Source organism: Kwoniella shivajii, chromosome 3 (assembly GCF_035658355.1).
Source record: "Kwoniella shivajii chromosome 3, complete sequence".
Taxonomy (NCBI): Eukaryota; Fungi; Basidiomycota; class Tremellomycetes; order Tremellales; family Cryptococcaceae; genus Kwoniella; species Kwoniella shivajii.
Genome location: NC_085910.1, coordinates 281,453 through 302,045, shown reverse-complemented (window position 1 = coordinate 302,045; position 20,593 = coordinate 281,453). Strand labels below are relative to the sequence as shown.

The 20,593-nt window shown below is 46.6% G+C and overlaps 8 protein-coding genes across 8 annotated transcripts; 4 read left to right on the top strand and 4 right to left on the bottom strand.

The window, feature by feature from the left end:
- Nucleotides 1-21: 21 nt before the first annotated feature.
- On the bottom strand, nt 22-1,889 carry IL334_002334 (uncharacterized protein; the record flags this gene model as incomplete). The annotated part of the gene is made up of 3 exons (XM_062934080.1): nt 22-278; nt 342-769; nt 835-1,889. 3 exons carry the CDS (start codon nt 1,887-1,889, stop codon nt 22-24), a joined length of 1,740 nt encoding a protein of 579 aa, XP_062790131.1.
- Nucleotides 1,890-3,268: 1,379 nt separating this feature from the next.
- Nucleotides 3,269-4,198, top strand: IL334_002333 (uncharacterized protein; the record flags this gene model as incomplete). Its single annotated transcript, XM_062934079.1, has 4 exons — nt 3,269-3,579; nt 3,654-3,800; nt 3,856-4,069; nt 4,136-4,198. The coding sequence occupies 4 exons, from the start codon at nt 3,269-3,271 to the stop codon at nt 4,196-4,198; spliced, it is 735 nt and encodes a 244-aa protein (XP_062790130.1).
- Nucleotides 4,199-4,505: 307 nt separating this feature from the next.
- On the bottom strand, nt 4,506-5,957 carry IL334_002332 (uncharacterized protein; the record flags this gene model as incomplete). Its single annotated transcript, XM_062934078.1, has 4 exons — nt 4,506-5,248; nt 5,295-5,396; nt 5,591-5,820; nt 5,878-5,957. 4 exons carry the CDS (start codon nt 5,955-5,957, stop codon nt 4,506-4,508), a joined length of 1,155 nt encoding a protein of 384 aa, XP_062790129.1.
- A 348-nt stretch (nt 5,958-6,305) lies between these two features.
- IL334_002331 (imidazoleglycerol-phosphate dehydratase) lies at nt 6,306-7,138 on the top strand (the record flags this gene model as incomplete). Its single annotated transcript, XM_062934077.1, has 5 exons — nt 6,306-6,440; nt 6,493-6,678; nt 6,733-6,817; nt 6,877-6,976; nt 7,036-7,138. The coding sequence occupies 5 exons, from the start codon at nt 6,306-6,308 to the stop codon at nt 7,136-7,138; spliced, it is 609 nt and encodes a 202-aa protein (XP_062790128.1).
- Nucleotides 7,139-7,295: 157 nt separating this feature from the next.
- On the bottom strand, nt 7,296-8,155 carry IL334_002330 (uncharacterized protein; the record flags this gene model as incomplete). Its single annotated transcript, XM_062934076.1, has 5 exons — nt 7,296-7,478; nt 7,529-7,668; nt 7,718-7,765; nt 7,815-8,039; nt 8,107-8,155. The coding sequence occupies 5 exons, from the start codon at nt 8,153-8,155 to the stop codon at nt 7,296-7,298; spliced, it is 645 nt and encodes a 214-aa protein (XP_062790127.1).
- A 415-nt stretch (nt 8,156-8,570) lies between these two features.
- Nucleotides 8,571-10,894, top strand: IL334_002329 (dihydroxy-acid dehydratase; the record flags this gene model as incomplete). Its single annotated transcript, XM_062934075.1, has 8 exons — nt 8,571-8,711; nt 8,773-8,849; nt 9,034-9,173; nt 9,297-9,541; nt 9,813-10,002; nt 10,053-10,421; nt 10,483-10,815; nt 10,881-10,894. The coding sequence occupies 8 exons, from the start codon at nt 8,571-8,573 to the stop codon at nt 10,892-10,894; spliced, it is 1,509 nt and encodes a 502-aa protein (XP_062790126.1).
- Nucleotides 10,895-11,468: 574 nt separating this feature from the next.
- Nucleotides 11,469-13,895, top strand: IL334_002328 (2-isopropylmalate synthase; the record flags this gene model as incomplete). The annotated part of the gene is made up of 9 exons (XM_062934074.1): nt 11,469-11,479; nt 11,554-11,690; nt 11,740-11,897; nt 11,947-12,092; nt 12,147-12,204; nt 12,250-12,405; nt 12,561-12,648; nt 12,734-13,142; nt 13,196-13,895. The coding sequence occupies 9 exons, from the start codon at nt 11,469-11,471 to the stop codon at nt 13,893-13,895; spliced, it is 1,863 nt and encodes a 620-aa protein (XP_062790125.1).
- A 352-nt stretch (nt 13,896-14,247) lies between these two features.
- On the bottom strand, nt 14,248-20,436 carry IL334_002327 (uncharacterized protein; the record flags this gene model as incomplete). Its single annotated transcript, XM_062934073.1, has 37 exons — nt 14,248-14,393; nt 14,447-14,467; nt 14,525-14,543; nt 14,604-14,653; nt 14,698-14,804; nt 15,000-15,095; nt 15,145-15,319; nt 15,381-15,414; nt 15,466-15,718; nt 15,772-15,831; nt 15,902-15,928; nt 15,976-16,028; nt 16,079-16,388; nt 16,447-16,470; nt 16,526-16,532; nt 16,637-16,688; nt 16,740-16,989; nt 17,042-17,187; nt 17,233-17,288; nt 17,338-17,413; nt 17,466-17,675; nt 17,725-17,904; nt 17,999-18,115; nt 18,166-18,225; nt 18,288-18,301; nt 18,421-18,514; nt 18,570-18,724; nt 18,803-18,910; nt 18,962-18,989; nt 19,042-19,182; nt 19,229-19,317; nt 19,379-19,459; nt 19,531-19,794; nt 19,861-19,879; nt 19,938-20,000; nt 20,043-20,151; nt 20,201-20,436. 37 exons carry the CDS (start codon nt 20,434-20,436, stop codon nt 14,248-14,250), a joined length of 3,930 nt encoding a protein of 1,309 aa, XP_062790124.1.
- Nucleotides 20,437-20,593: the final 157 nt, after the last annotated feature.

Below are 20,593 nucleotides of genomic sequence, written 5' to 3'. Positions count from 1 at the left end.
ATTTCCATTCTCGTGCTATGTTTAAGAGATATACGGCTCGTTGTTGAACCAGATGGTTGGCTCAGCCAATTCAAGATACCCTCCTTCCACATGATCCCCTGGACATGCTGGCTTGGTAGTATTACCCGACCAGATACCGTTGCAACCTGGCAGGTATTGGATTGGGTTCAGCTCGCCTACATCCTCGTCAATGATTTCAGTTTGTAGTCGACAGCCGTACGTGACATCCATGTCGATAGTCTTATTGAGATGAGGACAATTTGCAGGCTCGTCGGCGGCTATACCAGATAAATGATCAACATGTGTTTGATAGTGATGTGGATGCGATGAGGTTTACTCACCTGAATATTGGGCTGTGGAGTTCATGTATCGGCAGTCGTCCAAAACACCTTGTAAAGTATCAGGTTTCCAACCGTTCATGAAATCGGCGTGAATACCATAACCACTAGTATCACCGTTGGCCAGTACCCAAGTGACTTTGCCCGCACCGTTGAAGGGGAACTTATACGTCGCGAAGACAGTTTCAAACTGGAGAGTGATGAACTTTTTGGGGAACGCTTTGGGACACACATTCCCATTTGTACCATCTGTAGGATAAGCTACATGATTTGTGTAGTCTCCATCAGTGGCGTAAAACCCGTCCCAGCAACTTGGGAATTGAATGGCTGAAACGAGACCTCCGGCACAATCTGTTGAAGGGAATCCTAGGTTTCGGGAGTCCGCACCGTTGCCATTTCGATAACACTGCCACCAAAGTGCGTTTGATGTGCTAAATAAAGCGAACAGGATTAGACAAGAAAAGTAGGAGAAAAGGTCGAAGATCGGGAAACTCACTAATCACTTTCGTTAACGCTACGACGTAGAGGATCTCCAACCACCAAATTATAATTATCGGGGAATGGATAAATTGGTACACCAGTTGGGGCCTTCTGGAAGTAGTACAAAGAAGTTCGGTCCAAGGGAATAGAAGATAGGGAACCGTTGGGCCATTGGTAGAACAGCTCTGCAACCCAATAGGCTGATTTATCATCTTGAACGACGGTAGTGGTACATTTCGCCAAATTTTGCATATCTGTAGCGGAAGTGAGATTGGCGGTGAAGTAAGAAGAGCCGTGAATCCGATGTAAGTGGGAAGCGACACCATTAGGAGAGACAATGGGATCGAGACGGGTGACTGCAATGGACCTATTGGTGGTCATAACAAAGTGATCCGTAGAGTACTTGCCAAATTTCGCGATATCACCAGGTTTTCCGATATTCACTCCACCTGCTGCTGCTGATATAGGATGCCCACCATCGTTCGCACCGCTTGTGGTGGATGATGTACCAGAAGACCCTGTTAATCCTGACGAATTAGACACATCGTCATCACTGGATAAAGAGTGCTTTTTCGAGAGGACAGCGGCGACAGTCGCAACGGCAACGATAATCGCGATTATCAATGCAAGAAGAATCCCCCACCACCATCTTCTCCCTTTGGTGGTGGCTGGATACCACCATCGTCCCTTCTTCCGAGGTGGATATGCACCATTCTTCTCATTAATCGGTGGCGGAGGTAATTGGGAATGATCCACTATGTTCTCATTGCTATATGTAGGAGCATCATGAGTCAATGCGAATTGTTGGTGTTGAGATCGCGGTGGTAGCACAGGCGCCGGTGCCCGTGGGACTGGTCCTTCTGGAGAGCCATTATTGGGGTACGATGGTACAGGCTTTCTCCGACCTGCAGGTATAGGTCTAGGTGGGAGGGGTGGGGGTGCAAAGCCCGATGGACCGGCCGAAGGATGTGAAACGTCTTGGTGACCTTCTGAAGATAAAGAAGCAGACGAGTGAACGGAAGTGCGGGGTGTTGTGAATGGATCGTTTTGCGTTGGGAGTGCCAGACTCATGATATATGGATAGTGCTTTAACTTGTGTCAAACAAGAAAGGAAAAGAGGAAGCAGGATACCGATAACCTTTCAAAGGTGTATATGTACGGGACACGACAACGAAGAAGGTAGGCGAAAATAGGGAAGGCAAGGGGAGAGGAAGAGAATGAGGGAATACGGGAAGGAGACGAAACGTAAAGGAATGATGCAAGTCAATAATGATAAGAAAGAGGTGAACAATGCGTTTTGATGCATGCATCCGCCATGAGATAGAGCTGTCACTTTTCTCATACGGGATGTGCGGGTACGATTTAGCACTGCTATTTTTGTGAAAACTTATCTTCCTCTTCTCTCTGAAGGTGTGATTCCTTGATGTTTTCCGCTTTAGGTCAGGTTTTCAAGGGAAAGGCAGAGAGGGAGATAAACCTTGCTCACAAAATAGTGGAAAAAAAAGCCACCCCTGACGTCTCGCGGCGCCTTGGCGTTAGGACAGAGAAGCTCCGTTGTTTAGGTAATCTCCAGAGCGGATTCGCCACCAAGCATTTGCCATAACTGAGATGGGTGTCAAACAGACTTTCAGAGAAGACGGGTGCATACCTTGTCTAAGCTTGTCATGACTCAATGTCAGTTTTACGATCATCGTGGAGCGATGAACCAATGAACCGCTTATGGCACTGACTTGTGCGTACTAGACAAACAGCTGGGAGCAAGCTTTGTGTGGCATATTCGGATCACACTTTTCATGCCTTTGGCAGTATTCATGAACTCCTAACTACCCTTTCAAGTACCTGGAAACAAACATCCTTTCAAACATGGCAACCACACAGATCTACTTCCAACCGAAAAAACATACGCAGAAGGTGGACGCAGTCAGCTAAAATTCGTCGTGAAAATATCAAAATGATGCTCAGAGATGGTCTGGACGCTGCTACCCCTTTGACACAATTAAGGGGTACAACGGAGATCATCGATGTATTATCCGTCGTTAGGGATCTGCATTGACTGATCACCCTCGATCTACGTCCGGAGTTGTGTCTCATCAACCAAGCAATCACTGTTGAAACAAGGAACAAACTGTTTCTGTCAACCCGTCCAACTTGAACCGTCCAACTTGAATGGTTGAAACATATTTTCTGAGTTTGCAACGGAGCTCAAGAGAAAAGGGGGAACTGGCATTGCCCAAGAAACTGATCTGATACATAATATGTAGTTCTGTTTTATCTCTGAGTATATATACACGAGGATCTTTAACATCCTTTATTCTTTCTTCCAACTTACTCGTCCGTCTCGTCATACCTAAGTTTCCATTCAGGCAATCGTTTTTCTTTTGTTTTCTCGGTCGTTCTTCTACATTCGGTATCCGTCTTAATTTCATACTGCCCTTCCTATACCTGCAACCATGTTCATCAAGCTCATAGCTTCTTTCATCATACTGCTGCCAGCTGTTCATTCTGCTCCAGCTTCAGACAGTACCTCCGCTGCTAGTGTCAATTATAAATCGCTTTCTTCCATCAGTCAAACCAAATTGCCGGACCTCGCTTGCAAGCTTCCTCAAAACTGCAAGGTCAGCAATATCACATTGCCTCTGAGTGGTGTGGCCAGTCTGTCTCTTCCCGAAGGTCAAGTTGTATCCAGTGTCGCTGTTGGACGAGGTATCCAGAATTACACCTGCACCTCTGGCGTTTACGTCTCGGTTGGAGCACTGGCAAAGTGAGTGCCCAACTCTCGTGTCTCACTCTTTCACCCTTGTAGCAACATTCAGCTGATACGTACTTATCAAACAGTCTTTTCGACGTATCATGTTTATACACACTCTCGGCGGGATTTGTTGATCCTGCGGCGCTGAGTAATCTACTACCCAAAATGGCCTTTTCAGATGTATCTTTTCCCAATGCTGGCAAGCTATCAATTGCTATGCATCATCAATTTGTGTAAGCATTCCTATTTCTCAGAGTCTGTTCAGCCATGTATTGACAATGCATCAAGTACAACTCCTGGGTCTGCTACCCCCGGTGCTATATCACCTCAATTCTCGACAAGTTCAAACAAAGTCATCCTCAGTAGGGTAGCTGGTACCAACGACCTGACCGATCCTGCCAGTAACGTTCAATGGCTCCAGCTCGCCGCTCTAGCTGGTCAAGGTACTTTAGCTAAAAGTGTATACAGGCTGAATACTATGAAAGGTCAACCTCCTACATCTGTGAGTACAAGAAAAACCTTCGGTTACAGTATCAGATGTTGCTTATCGAGATATATCCCTCTTTAGTGCAACACCGAAGGCCAACACCTCAGTGTTCAGTATGCATCGATGTATTGGTTCACCAAGTAACGCTAGCAAGATCATGAGATCTGCAAATCGAGAGCGAAAGGCACAATCATGTTTATATTCGTATCACAGTAAATCTCACAAAAAGCGGACAAGGGAATGTATGAGTAAAATCCTATTTTCCAATTTTCTCGAACATCTCAAGCGTTGAAGTTTGTCCTTTGCCAAAAGAACGTTTAAAGCTGAGCGACGATGAACATTACACTGATATATGGAGACACTTCTGAAACAAAGTATGCGCTGATGACGGTACCGTCCATTTCAGAAACTTGAAGATATTCGCATCAAACGGTCAAATCATATTGACTGATCAACTACCAGTGCCATCTAAGAGATCCCAGCCTTCACTCAGTTCTTCGCCTGATCCTTCCGCGGGCTTAATACCACATCTGTTCTCGTCCGCGCTGAGTACGCTTTGTATCACCTTGGCGACATCTAGACCAAAACCGAGATGTCGAACAGATCGGCTGGTACCTGGTTCGTGAGCTTTGTGACCAAGTTCGGGCGAGATAGCCACTGCTGCAATCAGTTCCAATATTGAGGTAGCTGAAATCAGAACCGAGTCCGGGTTCACCGAAGCCGCTCGACTTGTAGGTCGTGGATTGTCGTCATCGGATTCATCGCGATATTCTTCTCCCTCTCCTTCTCTGATTCCAATTCCAGGGACACCTTGGGACCATGCGAGATACGCAACGGAAAACGACAGTACAGCAAAGGAAGTGAGAAACTGCCGATGTTTGGTCATTGATTTGGCGATGATTGCAGAGATATTAGGTTGAGAAAATAATTTACTGGCAGATAACGATTTCCGAGATTTGATCTTGCTCGCTATCGAAGCAGTGCTAGACATCCATAACACATTCTTGTCTCGCCACTTCGTAGTACTTACAAAGGGAGTGTTGGCTTTCATCACCTGTCGACCAATATGTCGAGACTCGTATGGTGGTGGGGACGTTGGTGTAAAAGGCAGCGTAACGGACAGATAAGCAGTGATAAGAGCGAGCAGATGTATGGAATGTAGTAAAGCCGCATTGATATGTGTCGAAGAATACACTACGAGATTGATATTAGCTTCCTTTTCTGTGTTAGATTGACTTACGTCGGAAGGCGTCAGGACTAGGCAAATTCAAACCTGCTATTGTCCATTCTCCTACCGAGTTCTTCCTGATTCCAAACACGCTAATAGCTTCCTTGATCAAAACTTTGCGAGCGTTTACAATGTGGTACGTCGTCGTCTGCTGCTGGTGGAGACACCGGTCTAGGCTTTCTCGGATGCTTATATCAGGTGAAGGGCTGGATCGCAAGGCGTAGAGAGACAATTTCCGCTTGGCCACGTCGCTGTCTGATATACGTGCGCGACCTGACATTAGTTGTGCTTGCGGTGAAGAAACTTACCTGTTGATATGGTCTGGTCATTGATTATGATCTTGCCTTTCAGCTTGGCGCATCGCTTCTCTCTTTCAGCTACCTCTGAACGCAGATGTTTCCAAGCGTATATACCCCTCGTTGGAGTGTTTCTGGAACTGGACGGTTGCTTAACTCCTGCAAGTAGATCCTTTGACTTCGAAACGATGGCATCGATCTGTCCTTGAATGTTCTTGAGCGCTTCTTTGTGCAAATTGATACTTTGACCACAGGTCAGCTCAGTGGAAGGTAATACAAGTTTAAGCAATCCGGCTCACCCTTCTTGGAGACATGCTGAGCAATAGAGGTTATGCAGCTGAAGATGACAGCATGGGTATTTCGGTGGAACAGAAGCCATCGCTATATAGTTGTCCACATGTTCGTCCTTGTTCGTATATTGTCACAAAGCAAGATATGCGAGATATAGTGAGTATCAATCATGGAAAGGGAAATTACAACACTCAACATTGAATAGCATCTGGGAAACGCAACATTGACATGACAACAAACAAAGGCCAGTTCCTCGACATGACGATTGACTCCATGCTGCGCACGTGGCCTCACCCCACGTGACATTACTATATTGCTAGAAAAGCCCCTGAAAGCTTTCGGCGAGTCACCGTTTTCGAATTTCAGAAAATCATTATCTGTTCTTTTTGGCTATCTTGTCCCACCATCGATCACAAACCATTCTCAAAAAAGCAAAATGTCAGCCAGAACTGCATCAGTAGAGAGGAAGACCAGCGAGACAGAGATCAGCTGTACCATCGACCTGGATCATGTCCCAGGTGTTACAAAACAAACCATCGAGGTGAACACCGGTATTGGCTTCCTTGACCATGTGAGTCGGAAAAAGGCTGAGCTCTTCGGTAAGTGCGCTGATAGCCTCGTAGATGTTCACAGCGTTAGCCAAACATGGCGGCATGTCCCTTACTCTTAAATGTAAGGGTGACTTACATATCGATGATCACCATACTGCCGAGGATTGCGCCTTGGCGTTAGGAGAAGCTTTCAAAAAGGCTTTAGGTGAAAGAAAAGGTATAACAAGATACGGTTTCGCCTACGCTCCCCTTGACGAGGTGAGTGTAATACGAGTCTCAATACCACTCAATAGCTGATCTTTATCCTTCCAGTCGTTATCACGAGCTGTAATTGACATCTCGTCTCGGCCCTACTTTGTCTGTCACCTGCCCTTCACGCGAGAAAAGGTTGGAGATTGTAAGTCTGGTATCCTTTCGAACGTGACAACGATCAAAACTCTTATACGTCATGTTTAGTATCGACTGAAATGGTATCGCATCTTCTACAATCATTCGCTTTCGCCGCCGGCGTTACATTACACATCGACTCCATTAGAGGAGAGAACAATCATCACATGTGAGTTGCGATGTCATTACAATTTTGTTGCAAAATGAAGCTGATTCGGCTTCTCACAGTGCCGAGTCAGCATTTAAGGCTCTCGCCCTTGCCATTCGTATGGCTATCAGTAGGACAGGTGGTGATGATGTCCCAAGTACGAAAGGCGTTCTTGCTATATAATCTTATGAATACATGAATATGGGATTGCATATCTGGGTATCTACTCCTAGTCGTATATGACAAGATACATCAGCCCAAGTTGAAATGAGCGATCACCTAATATTGATTTCTTCCGCTGTGTTCTGCTTATTCCCGTTCCGCAACCGTTGTTAGCCTATCATTGTCCTGAAAGCTCGAACGCTTCCTCCGCTGTCAACTCCCGAAACGGGGTCCCTGACCGTTTTGGAAGCGGAAGGGATTCTTTCTCTGGCGAAGAAGCCCGGCCAGGCGTGGAAGCCGCAGAAATGTCAACGGATGGAGGTAGGTCGTTAGCCGATCTCTTCGAGTACCACCGTCCGGCCTGAGCAGCATAGTTCAGCTGATGTCTTGTGAGACACACGGTTCGCTCACCTGGAGAAGCATGATACCGGTCAACATGACAGCTGTCATGATATTGTTTGTGGCAAGGTCACGAACTGCAGAAACTAATTCCGGGTACGCTTTGTGATCGGTCAAAGACTGTGGCAAGTGTGAAGGAATGAGCTTGATAGCTGGGAAGCTAGTCAGTCAATGATCCAACCGCATTCTCCGTCGACTCACTAGGATAGACATCGTAAATCTGTGTATAGGCGATAGCAGACCACAGAACTGTTTCAGTTAGCTCTGAACAGCATTTGAAGCAACTTACCTATGCTACCCCCATCAAAGAGGATCTCCCCACTTTGGCCTTGATAGCCTTTCATCGCTCTTCCTCCAGCGCTTAAGAGAGCAACTATCCCCACGGCTATATACACCCATCCCAGACCGCTCGGAGCATTACTCAAAAAGGAATAGTACTTTATTGATGTCGCCAATGCATCGGGCGTGACAGGTGATCGCCACAGTACGTCGTGATCAGCTATCCAATGCGTGAATGTTGTGCCTGTCCGACCGAACTGTCAATCAAGATAGTCTGAATCGTATCCAATGCGACTTATGGATCCACTCACCTAAAAGGAAGCAAGTCGACATGGTGACAAACGTTGTTCTCCACACCATGATCTAAGTGTCCGCCCGGAATGAATCCTTGACCAGGTCGTCGACTAGGTAGGTACTTTTTAGTTGAACGAAACTCAGGCCGACAGCGTCTGTCAGTTGTTTTGATATATCTACTGTTAGGCAATGAGTAGATGACAAGTGAGAAGAATGAACGAGTATATATCTTATTGATGACGGTGGTAACAAAGACGGAGATTACCCCCTATCTCCGTACACCACTGAAAATTCGGGTATCGAGTTAGAAGTGTTTATAATTCAGAAAAAAAATGAACCCGAAATTCATCACAACCTCCAATCATCATCGCGTCAAATCAGCTCTCTCTCGTCTTTCGCTGCTTAGTGCACCTTTTTGACTGATTGTTGTCGTACTTCTCTATATCAAATCAAAACAGTGGACCGAAAAAAAGCCCTCATAATGCTATCAAGACGCATGATCTCCAATCCTGTGACCTGTGCTGTCAGAGCGGTCCACTCAACAGCGGCCCGACCGGCAGCGGAGGCTCTCAACAGGTTTTCAAAAACAATCACAGAGCCCAAATCACAGGGAGCATCACAGGTGTGTATGGTCTCCTCGTATACGTGTCCAGGTATCATACTGATATTTCATGTCCATGCAGGCGATGTTATATGCCACCGACGGTGTCAACACTGACGAGGATCTGAAGAAGGCAATGATCGGTGTTGCAAGTGTTTGGTGAGTGGTATTGACATGATGTTTTGACTCCGACATAAATAGGTCGTACGTAGATGTAACATCAAAGAGAGGCTATATGAGTCCATTATCCTTCGACTATACGAGATGGAAGATTTTTCGGACTTTGGAAGAAAGATATGAGAATTGGACAGCTCGATGAGATTACTAGCTAACCTACACACAGGTATGAGGGTAACCCTTGTAACGGGCATATCTTAGGTCTCGGTCAAAGAGTAAAGAAATCTCTAGGGGAAGCAGGTCTTATAGGCTACCAATTTGGTACTCCTGCTGTCTCGGACGGTATCAGTATGGGAACCTCTGGAAGTGAGTATCGCTTTGGAATGAATCTAAGCTGACATTCAGTGTCATATTCTCTTCAATCCCGAGATCTCATTGCCGATTCTGTGGAGAGCGTTTGCGGTGGACATTGGCTCGATGGTGCTGTAGTCATACCTGGCTGCGACAAAAATATGCCTGGTACCTTGATCGCATTGGGTCGTCTAAATCGACCTGGTTTGATGGTGTATGGAGGAACGATAAAACCTGGTCACTGCGGCGGTGAAGTCCTCGATATCGTCTCTGCATTCCAAAGTTATGGTCGTTATCTGCAAGAGGGGCAAACGGAGGAGGCTGAGAAAACCAGGTACAACACTGTCAGGAATTCCTGTCCTGGATCTGGAGCTTGTGGAGGGGTGAGTGCGACCCGATAATAAAAGACGCTGACTTGTAGATGTACACTGCCAATACCATTGCCTCGTGTGCCGAAGCTCTCGGTATGACTGTACCTGGATCATCATCATCGCCCGCTGAATATCCGGAAAAACTGGCCGAATGTGATTCCATTGGTGGTGTAATGCGCAATCTTCTGGAACAAAATATCCTTCCTAGGCAGATAATGACACGTGAAGCTTTCGAAAACGCCATGGTGAGTGACCTACCACAAGGATACGAGCTGATCGCTAGGTCCTTACTATGGCTCTTGGTGGTTCAACCAATGTCGTCCTTCACCTTATCGCTATCGCTCATTCCGTGGGTTTAAAACTCACAATTGACGATTTCCAAAAAGTGTCAGATCGGGTACCTCTTCTTGCCGATCTGAAGCCTAGTGGAAAGTATGTCATGGAAGATATACATACCATCGGTGGTATCCCAAGTGAGCTGCATAAGCCTTTCATTCTTGTGTCGCTGACACTTTTCCTTTAGGTGTAATACACTTCCTAATCAAGCACGGTTACATGACTGGTGAAGGAATGACCGTTACAGGCAAAACACTAGGAGAGAATTGTGATCGATGGGTCGAAAAGCATGGCAGCAAATGGGAAGGCCAAAAGATCCTCAGACCCGTGAACGACCCCATCAAATCAACAGGACATCTTCGAATCCTGAGAGGCAATCTCGCCCCTGGAGGCGCTGTCTCCAAAATAACTGGAAAAGAAGGTCTTCAGTTCACCGGAAAGTGTCGAGCGTTCGATGATGAGGAGGCGTTCGTTAAAGCCGTTGAATCAGGCTCCATCAAAAAGGGGGAAAAGACCGTTGTCGTTTTGAGATATCTTGGTCCAAAGGGTGGACCTGGTGAGTTCCGACATCAGAACAAGGCGAAGAAATGAGACTGATATATAACGCGACAATTCAGGTATGCCTGAGATGCTTAAGCCTACTAGTTTAATCATGGGTGCAGGCCTTGGTTACGATGTAGCCTGTCTTACAGACGGACGATTCAGTGGAGGTTCGCACGGTTTTGTGGTCGGTCATGTCGTACCTGAAGCTCAAGTCGGCGGTCCCATCGCTCTTGTTCAAGACGGAGATATCATTGATATTGACGCCGTCGGAAACACTCTCAGTGTCAACGTTTCTGACGAGGAATTTGCTCGAAGAAAAGCCGCTTGGGTGGCACCTGCTCTCAAAGTCACCCAAGGTGCTCTTCTCAAGTATGCTAGACTTGTCACCGATGCTTCTCAGGGATGCGGTGAGTTACACGTTTACACATTCTGCCTCGTACTCGGTCTTTCGCTAACAAAAGTCTGATTGCAGTGACCGATGCATAGTTGGATTTCCTTTGTATCCAGAGAAAGCAAAATCAACACCATTACATATATTTACCATGATGCAGATGATACGTTGATTCACAATTGAAACCTTGAGAGCGCACTTGAGCTCAAACCATGCAGCAATTGCGCATGCATCGTGTGTCGAATCACAAGCAGTCCATAGATATACCATCAAGCTGTTGAAGTACTCTTTCCCATCTGCTCTATAGTACTAGTTTCAAGAAGTTAAAGTCAAGAGGTGAGATGTGTGGATGCCACGTGGACCGTCCACATCCTACGTAAATATTATTGACTCGTGTCTTTTAGCTTCTTTTTTTCGAATTCACCCTACATTTCGTTCGAATGATGAGATTTGTGCTTTCGAGTCATCACTGATATATCACTCCAATTGTAGTTATCAGTGACATCGTTATTCGAGTACCTTGCTAGAAAACCTGTTAAATCTCAAATACCCAAGGTTACCCCTTACCTCCAATTACGGTCATAAAACATCTTGCAAATCTAGCACAAACCTATCCCATCTCAGTTACACTACCTTTTACCCATATCGCACTGAACGTCATCATCTATAATGCCTATGCTGTACGCATGATTCCCCTTCTCATATGCTATGACCCGTTGAAACAAATGCTGAAACCTTGACGATCCCACACTAGTGCCGATCCTTCGCAGAGATACCTCCCCTTCAACCCCGTTCCATTTCCGAACCGAACATGGCCGGACAAGGTGCACAAAAAGGCTCCTATCTGGTTAAGTACGGATCTTCGAGATGGTAATCAAAGTCTTGCCAACCGTGAGTGTTCCATGGCGATGATGTCGATTGATCTGACTATTGCCTGTAGCCATGACGAATCAACAAAAAACCCGTTTCTTTAGACATTTAGTGCAGATTGGTTTCAAAGAAATTGAGGTATCTTATCCAGCTGCTTCTGATACCGACTTCAACTTTTGTCAAGACCTGCAAAAGAATGGAGAGGTACCGGATGATGTGTGGATTCAAGTGAGTGCTTTCCTTACATGTCAAACGCTCTATGTTGACTCTTATTCAGGTCCTGACACCAGCACGTGCTGATCTGATCAAAAGAACATTCGAGGCGGTCGCTGGTTTGAAACACGTTATTATTCATATGTACAATGCTACATCCTGCCTCTTCCGAGAGGTAGTTTTCAACAATGATCGTGAAGAAACCGTTAAGTGAGTAGCACCAACGATCCTCTGAACGGGTTTTCCGCTGACATGTTTTTATAGACTAGCATCGGATCACACCCGTCTTGTCCGAGAGCTTGCTGAACAATATGCCGTTTCTGTAAGTCCTGCGCAGCCTTGTCGAGCTTCTAGCTGAGTCAAGCAGCATGGAACGAGTTTCCGATTCGAATACTCCCCCGAAACATTCTCTCAGACTGAGACTGAATATGCTGTCGAGGTTTGCGAAGCTGTGAAAAAGGTGTGGCTCGCTGGAGAAAAGAGTGTTTGGGCAGATGGTCGCAAGGAGGAAAGAATTATCTTTGTGAGTGAATCTGACGCGTGATACTTTCGATTTGGAGAGAGCAGTACTCGGCTTTCTAGACAGCTACTCCTGGAGCAATAATGGCAGAATCTTTTCGTGATCCCTAGTCTATGACTGGATATGAGAATTGCAGGACTGACTGTAGCTGCACATAGAATCTTCCTGCGACGGTCGAGGTAGCAACTCCTAATTGCTTTGCTGATCAAGTGAGTCTCACTGCACTTGAACTCGCTGACATAAAAGGTTGAAATTTTCTGTAACTCCATCTCTGAAAGAGAAAAATGTATCGTCAGTCTTCATACACACAATGACCGGGGTTGTGCTGTAGCCGCCGCAGAACTAGGGGTTCTCGCCGGTGCGGACCGGATCGAAGGGACAGTGCTAGGAAACGGAGAACGTACTGGAAACGTTGATTTAGTCACTTTGGGTCTTAATTGTTACTCCCAAGGTATACCTCCACACCTCGACTTTTCCGATATGTTCTCCATTATCGACACTGTCACCGAGTGTACTGGCTTACCAGTCCATCCTCGACATCCGTATGCAGGTGAATTGGTATTCACTGCCTTCTCTGGTAGTCATCAGGATGCCATCAAGAAAGGCTTTGAGGCCCAGATCAGTCGAGAGAAAGCTGGCGACAAACACTGGAGCTTGCCATATCTACCAATAGATCCAGCGGATGTGGGTTGCACATACGAAGCAGTCATCCGAGTCAACTCGCAATCTGGTAAAGGAGGGTGAGTGATTTCGAATCGTCATACAGTATACCACTAATTTGCAACCATTGCAGTATCGCGTACATTGTCAAATCAGCTCTTGCGCTCGACCTGCCTCGACGCATGCAGATATCGTTCTACAAGGTTGTTCAGGATCAATCAGAAACTACTGGAAAAGAAATGACTTCAAAGGACATCACTACCGCGTTCCGACAGACTTATCATCTGGGTGGCTCTATTTACGATGGGAGACTTGTGCTCAAGTCGTTCGTTACGGTCGATATTCGCTCCGCTACTCCTTCAGCTATCGTTACTCCCAGTCTCAGTCCCGACCGATCGCGATCTCATAGTCGTGTAGCTTCTCTGACGGGTGCCATCGTGGAAGCTAGTCCCGATCGAAGTCTCGACGCAAACCTACCTTCCGCTTCAAAACGACTCACGGCTAAGATACTTGTCGATGGCAAAGTGCATGAGATCGCCGGTGAAGGAAACGGTCCCCTTTCCTCCTTCCTTGATGCGCTACAGGGAGACCTTGGAATAACCCTCTCTGTCCGGGAATACACCGAACACGCTGTCGGTGCAGGATCTGATGTCAAAGCTGCTACATATGTCGAGCTCATTCCTCCTAATGTTGATGCCAAGGACAAGACAAAGGGAGGATATTGGGGTGTCGGCGTTGATGCGGACATTACGGCGAGTGGTCTCAAGGCCATTATCAGTGCCGCCAATGGATATCTCGGTCAAAGCATAATTGAATCCCTTGAAAACGCATAGTATACCGGAATAAGGAAAATTCAAAGTACTGTAAATAACATGCATATCCGAATGCTGATGCTGAGATCACTACCATTCCGGTACATTGCATGTGCATATCTGCTGCCTTATACGAGTTGTCCGCAATACCTCTGGCTGCGTTGTAGTATACAAATGCATGGATGAAAATGCGTGACCGCTGGATAGATGCAAGATAGGCGTCTTTACCCCTCAACTTCTGCTTGTCTAGCCCGTATTATCTCCTCTTTGGATATGCTTGATCTCTCGCACATTGTTTGAAATAGGCCTCCAGAGTTGTACAGGTTAATCGGGGTATCGAATTCCTTACAACCGTCAATTTGCGCCAAATCTGTCAGCTCACCTCAATCTGGCCTGCGTTCATCACCAAAATTCTATCCCATGATATGATAGTCCGTAATCGATGGGCGATACAGAGCAATGTTTTCCCCTTGAATTCACGATGAATGGTTTGCTGAATTCTTGAATCGGTCTCCAGATCTTCAATAACAGGTCAGCTTCCAGTCAACCGTAACGAAGGGCTGTCTACGCACCGACAGCTGCAGTCGCTTCGTCTGCATTGAAGTTAGTCTTACTGTAGTCCGCGATTACTCAGGACAATCAACGCTTACCGAGCACTACGATATTTGACTACACCATCAAGGTCAGAAACAGTGCATATCATAACACGGCTACACAGAAACAACTTACATCTTTTACGAGAGCCCGAGCCAAGCTCACAAGTGATCGCTCCCCGACACCTAAAATGCGTCAGCGTACTCTTTCAAGAACAATGTCCACTTACTGAGGTTTTGGCCTTCTTCCTCTATGTTCGTGTCTAAAGTTAGCCTTTTGATGTCCCCAATGTCTTGATTCGAAGTCACGCATGAACGTGCTAGGGCATCGTTCAGTCTAGCGTCATCGTACGAATCAAAAGGGTCAAGATTAGAGCGAAGGGTTCCACTGAATAGAACAGGCTCCTGCGGTATAATGGCTATCCGAGATCTCAGTGCGTTCAGGCCGAGTTTGGTGATGTCTTCGCCATCAACCGTGATTTCGCCCGATGATATTCTGTTCGTCAGCTTGATACCTACAGATCAGACTCACTCAACTAATCGGAATAAAGCCATGGTTATAGAGGTCTTACCAGCCCCAGTTCGGCCGATGATCCCCACTTTCTCGCCGCCGTGAATACTCATCGACCTTACGTTGCTGTGAGCAGACATCGATCATTTTCGTCTCTCAGACTTACAGACCCTTCAATACCGCCGGAAGACCAGGACGATATGACATTACAACATCCTTGAACACAATGGATCCACTTTCTGGCCACGTATCCGAAGGTTTGGTTGCCGGTATATCATGTGCAGCTTCTTGTGGCAGAGAAGCGGCATCGGAGTACCACAATACTCGCTCCACGGCATTCACTGTTTAGAGGATGATGTTAAACGAGTTGTACCTGTATTTGTGCAATTTCAGAATGCTCACTGTTATTTTCCACTTCGGCAGATTGTCGTGTGACCTAAAGTGAGTCAGCGCGACTGTGGGAGCCCAAACTCACCATGCCCAACACTTGCGTGATGGAGGTCAGATACGTCAAACAAAGAGCGATCTCTGAAGCAGTCAAACCGCCTCCCCCTTTAGCCGACATCACGGCAACGGCGAAAACTAAACAGGCTCCTAGAAAATCCAGACGGATTGACAGCCACCGCTGGTTTGTCGCACTCAAAAGGTAAGCCCGGTTTTCGAGATCCATATAATAGGCATTCTCGTGGATGAAGCGCTCTGTCTCGCCGTATGCACGTATAGTAGCTAAGCCTGATAATCTATTGCCGTTGTCAGATTCCTTCCTGCGTAAGTTTAAGAGAAGAAAGCATACGATTCGGAAAAATGCGAGTATAGGAGGGATCGCAGCATCGAATCCAGTCGCTTGACCTCCCTCGACGACGTGCGGTAAAATAGGGCAAAATACCTGCAAGGTTAGCAGAGCCTACGTTAGGTAGACATACCAATAACCAATTCCCACGATGAAAATGCTGATATCGATATAAGCTTGGTCTGATAACACTTCTCTTTAACTCACACAGCAATGAAATAATGCAAATAAACAGTGATAATTGCAACAGAACCGATCAACTGAGGGGCATTTAGCGTTGTCAACACGAGGAATTTCCTTTCTTACTCACAGTGACAAGGGTCAAAGCCATCATCCTTAACGAATCAGCTAGCTGATTATCAATCGTATCAATATCTTTCCCGAAAACGCCTAGTATACGCCCCAGAGGCTGCGTATCAAAAACCGATTTTGGACTGTAAAAGACATTTTCCAGTGCTGAGGAATGCAAATTCTGCGATGCCAAGTTCGCCATGATGCCCAACGATGCTCCCATCGCGAAAGTGAAGATAGCTTGTGAGATTCCAAGCACAGCATAGACGCCTTGATATAAATCCCACGACTTGTTGAACCGCGTTTCTTGCCACCAAGTTAGCCATACGCTAGAAGCGAGCATTGTTAGTAGGACATGAACAGTGTGGCCAACAAATAGCAACTTACGTAGCCATCACCTGTGATCCTTGCCTGCAAAAGATGAGGTCAATTCCGTGGAGAAACATGTCGTTGATAGGTAGCTTACATGATAGCTGCAAAGAGTATAGTCAATGGTAAAGTGTACCGTGACCGCCCAGCATGAAGATATCCCGCATAGACTGAATGTTCAGCAGAGATCTGCCGCTTACACACTCACCCTTTCCGCCAACCGAGCCAGTTTTTCTTACTTCACTGACCATCAACCTTCCCTGTTATGGAGTTAGCGATAAGACTCAGGATCGAAGGAGTAATCGACCAACTTCGAGTTTCCCTGTTCCCACCGCTTTTCCCATATTCTTACTGGTCAGCCGAAGAACGTCGGCACTATGAGGTGAATTTTCGTCTCGTCGCACAACAGCCTCCACATTAGGAGCATTCTCATCGCCATCATCTTGTTCGAGCTCATTGTGTGACCCTCCAAATTCCGTGAACAAACGAGCTGCGGGTCCACTGGCCCGCATCAAGTCCTCGTAAGTGCCTTGCTCCACAATCTGGCCCCCAGACATGACGCTAAGCTGATGAGTTAGCTTGATGTGATTGTCGAACACGTTCCATCACGTACTAGATGCGATCCACCATGGGCAGGAAATGTACTGCGTGAGTGACAAGGATGACTGTCCTACCTCGACCACTTAGCGGTAATATGGCGTGCTCGAACAACGCTTTACCGACATGGGCGTCAACAGCGCTCAAAGGGTCGTCGAAGAGCTGAACGTAATTTAGTGAGAATGTCTTGAACGTAGTCCTACTCACCACAATATCGGCATTGTAATACAATGCTCTTGCTATATTCACTCGCTGCTTTTGACCTATGATATCGCCTTAGCGCTATGATAGTGGCTAAAGAAGCACACTCACCTCCTGAAAGATTAATACCTGAACAGCTAGTGTTAGTCGAAGTTAATCGCATACGACACGCACCTTTCTCGCCTATCTGTTTAAGCCAGATGTTAGATGTCGTCAATGAATCCGGTGATACTACTTACCTCCGTAAGATCGCCATCTGCGAGGATTTCCAAATCGGGAATAAGATTGGCGTCTTGAACGGCTCTCCAGTAGCGATCTTCCTCCCAGGGTTGTCCAAACAAGATATTGTCCCTGAGAGTGGCATTCTGAATCCAAGCGTTCTGCTGACAATACGACAATCGGCCGCCGAAAGTTATCGATCCGCTGAGGATGGACATCTCGCCAATGAGCTGTGAAGTTTGTAAGCGATTTCGTCAAACGGTCCGTATCGACACTTACTCCTTGAAGCAGCGAACTTTTTCCCGAACCTACAGGTCCTACAACACCGATGATCTTGCCTCGCGGTATCACCATTTCAAGGTTTTGTATCTTGAATGAGGCATCATCCGGTCCACCTTTGCCTGAAGGACTCGTTCCCTGGGACCAGCTGAAAGTTGCGTTATCCACACGTACAGCGACCTCCAGGGTGGGATCAATGATGCGATTAGTGTCCATGATGTCCGCCTCGAATACCTCAGACAATTAGCCTGGTTCTCTTTGAAAGAGGACTTACATCTGTCAAACGTTCGATTGCGTTTTGAGCGTCTGTTAAAGATGACAGGGCTCGTGGTAAAAACATCAATGGCTGACGCAGTAGATTAAAGAATGCCAAAGATGTGAAGATCAGTGCCTATGTTGCGTCAGCCTTGTCCGGTGTTCGCCGAGAGGAAATGCCCATACCGGATCCAGACCATCATGTGTCGATGCGTAAGTCACAAACGCGAGAACCGAAGCCAGAGCCTGCTCTGCATCAGTTGGACGAGCTGAAGTTATGGGCTGAAATGATTAGGAGTCGTCCTTACAGGTACACTGAATGCTAACGCCTGATTGGCAGCACGAATGATAAGGATCTTTCGCACGCCGACCATTTCCTTTCGACGATAGTGCCGCAATCCTGAATGAACTATCAGATCCAGTTCATCCATGCATACTCACGCTTGAGAAAGGGGATCTCATAGGTGAAGACTTTGATTATCTCCATGGAGGCTAAGAGCTCTCGCAGAAGACGAGATCTGGAATCAGTCCATTTCTGAGATAACAAGTCAGCTTCGATCCCTTATAGGAAGGCTTTTTATTTTGCTTACCATGGACTTTTTCCTGACTTTGAAACTAAGCTTCATGAACCACGTCTGTAGCGGTGCGAGTATCACAAAGAGTGAAAATCCTACTAAAGCCGATGGTCCAATCTGGGAGTAGGTCAATAGCCTGTGGACGGATTTGAAGAAAGAACGGGCCTCACCTGGATAAGCAGCAGAACTTGGTAGCACAATGATCAGCTAAAAATTAATACTATGGGTTACTTAAGATTTCAGCTTACTGAGAGTTATCGTAAGCTGGATAGGTGCAGTCCACACCTGCAAAGGAGAAGTTTTCGCTTTTAACTTGGTGGTCTTGTAGTACTCATCTGAACTTACAGCGTGGAACCCTAATACCAATCGATCAGCATATGACGTATCCAGACGTTCTTGCAACTCACATTGTGCACAGTAATCTACACGAGATATCTGCCGTGTTTAGTCAGCTACTAGCACTCGATGCGTGAAGCAAAATGCTTACATCACTTGAGAGGTACGTGAGAAGCTTGCCGTTTGGGTGCTGCGCTCTACCACCGACACTGAGACACATCGCCTTTTTGTAGATAGCTGATATAAGGGTCGCTCTTGCCAGAACTCCAATCGCCATCGAGCGAAAGAAGAACTGTTGGAAGATGTCAATATGCCAAGTGAGTTGCGAAGTAACGTACCTGATGCTGACAGACAGATTGCATGACTGTCAGGAGAAATAGACCGACTGCCATCCCAACACCACGGCCAATGTTTGGCTCCGGCGAGTCTGAGTGATCGGCGGCGTATACTGGCAGCGAAGTAAGCTTAATCAGCGCCACTCCGCTCACCTTCTTTGCTGAAATTTATCAGAGCTTTGATGAGAAGGGGGACCATCAATTGAGATACATCGCCTGCCACTTTGTACGCTCCTGTGATGAGGTCAGCACTCAGTTACTCAGATCAAGGGAGCGTTCTAAAGGGGAGCAACGCAGAGACAAACCTCCGGCCCAGAAACCAGTCATTACATCGTTTAAAGCCCAAGACACGCTTCCTCTTTTCTTCCCACTGCGATTCCTCCATTCCACCTCCAAAGCATGCAAACGGTGGGCATACGAATCCGCTTCTCCGAAGGAAGACAAGTCATTCGGGAGTGAGTAATGAAATAAAGCTCTGGTTCGCCAGCTTACTTTCTGGCGAGTGGTGGGATGAGCGGTGGGTAAAGCCTCATTCCATTTGCGTGCGTCTTGTTGCCGTTTGTCTAGGGCTGCCATGAACCGAGTTGACAAGGGCGCCGCTATACATCAGCAAAACGTCACAAAGACATGCTCACCTTCTCGACTGGGATCCATCTGTGAATATTCATCAGCACGTATCGTACGTTGTGATGTGAAGAAACTGTAGACTAACCTTCCAAAGATCTGTGGCCTGCAGAGGACGTTGGTAGCCTTTGATCATTATGGGAGTAACCCACTAAAATCCGTCAGTCCAGATACGTGCAAGACATGAACATACCTGAAAAGTCAATTTGCTGAAAATGGAGGCATACGACAGTGGTATCACTTCTGCGTCATCAAGCGATAGTTTGGGCGGAGAAGGAGCGTGGAGAGGTCGCCATAGTTGCCTGTAAGAGCAGGTCAGTGTGCGATCCACAGGATGTTGGGACCACGTACCACCAGTGATCTCTCTTGATACCCGGAAACTGATGCACCTCGGAGTCTGAAAGGTCTCGCAATTTGCGGTCTGTAAATTTATCTTTTAGACTTGAGAATTCCTCTCCTTTCCCTTTGTCGTTCGTGAGGACTACGGGAACCTCCTCCTCTTGCTGTAACTTCTCCGATTGAGAGCCTTGGGTGACCAGGTCGGTCGCCGGCACATTGTCGGACTTATCACAATGGCTAGATGTCATAATTCGCTCGTAGCGCACGGCCTCAGGAGAGTTCACTCGAAGGATTGCTGATAAAGTCGTAAAGTTGAATTTAACATGAACCGATGTATCGTTTGAACGCAAGTGATCATAGCACCAAATTACGAATTCAACAGTTAACTTATTTGTTGATCGGAAA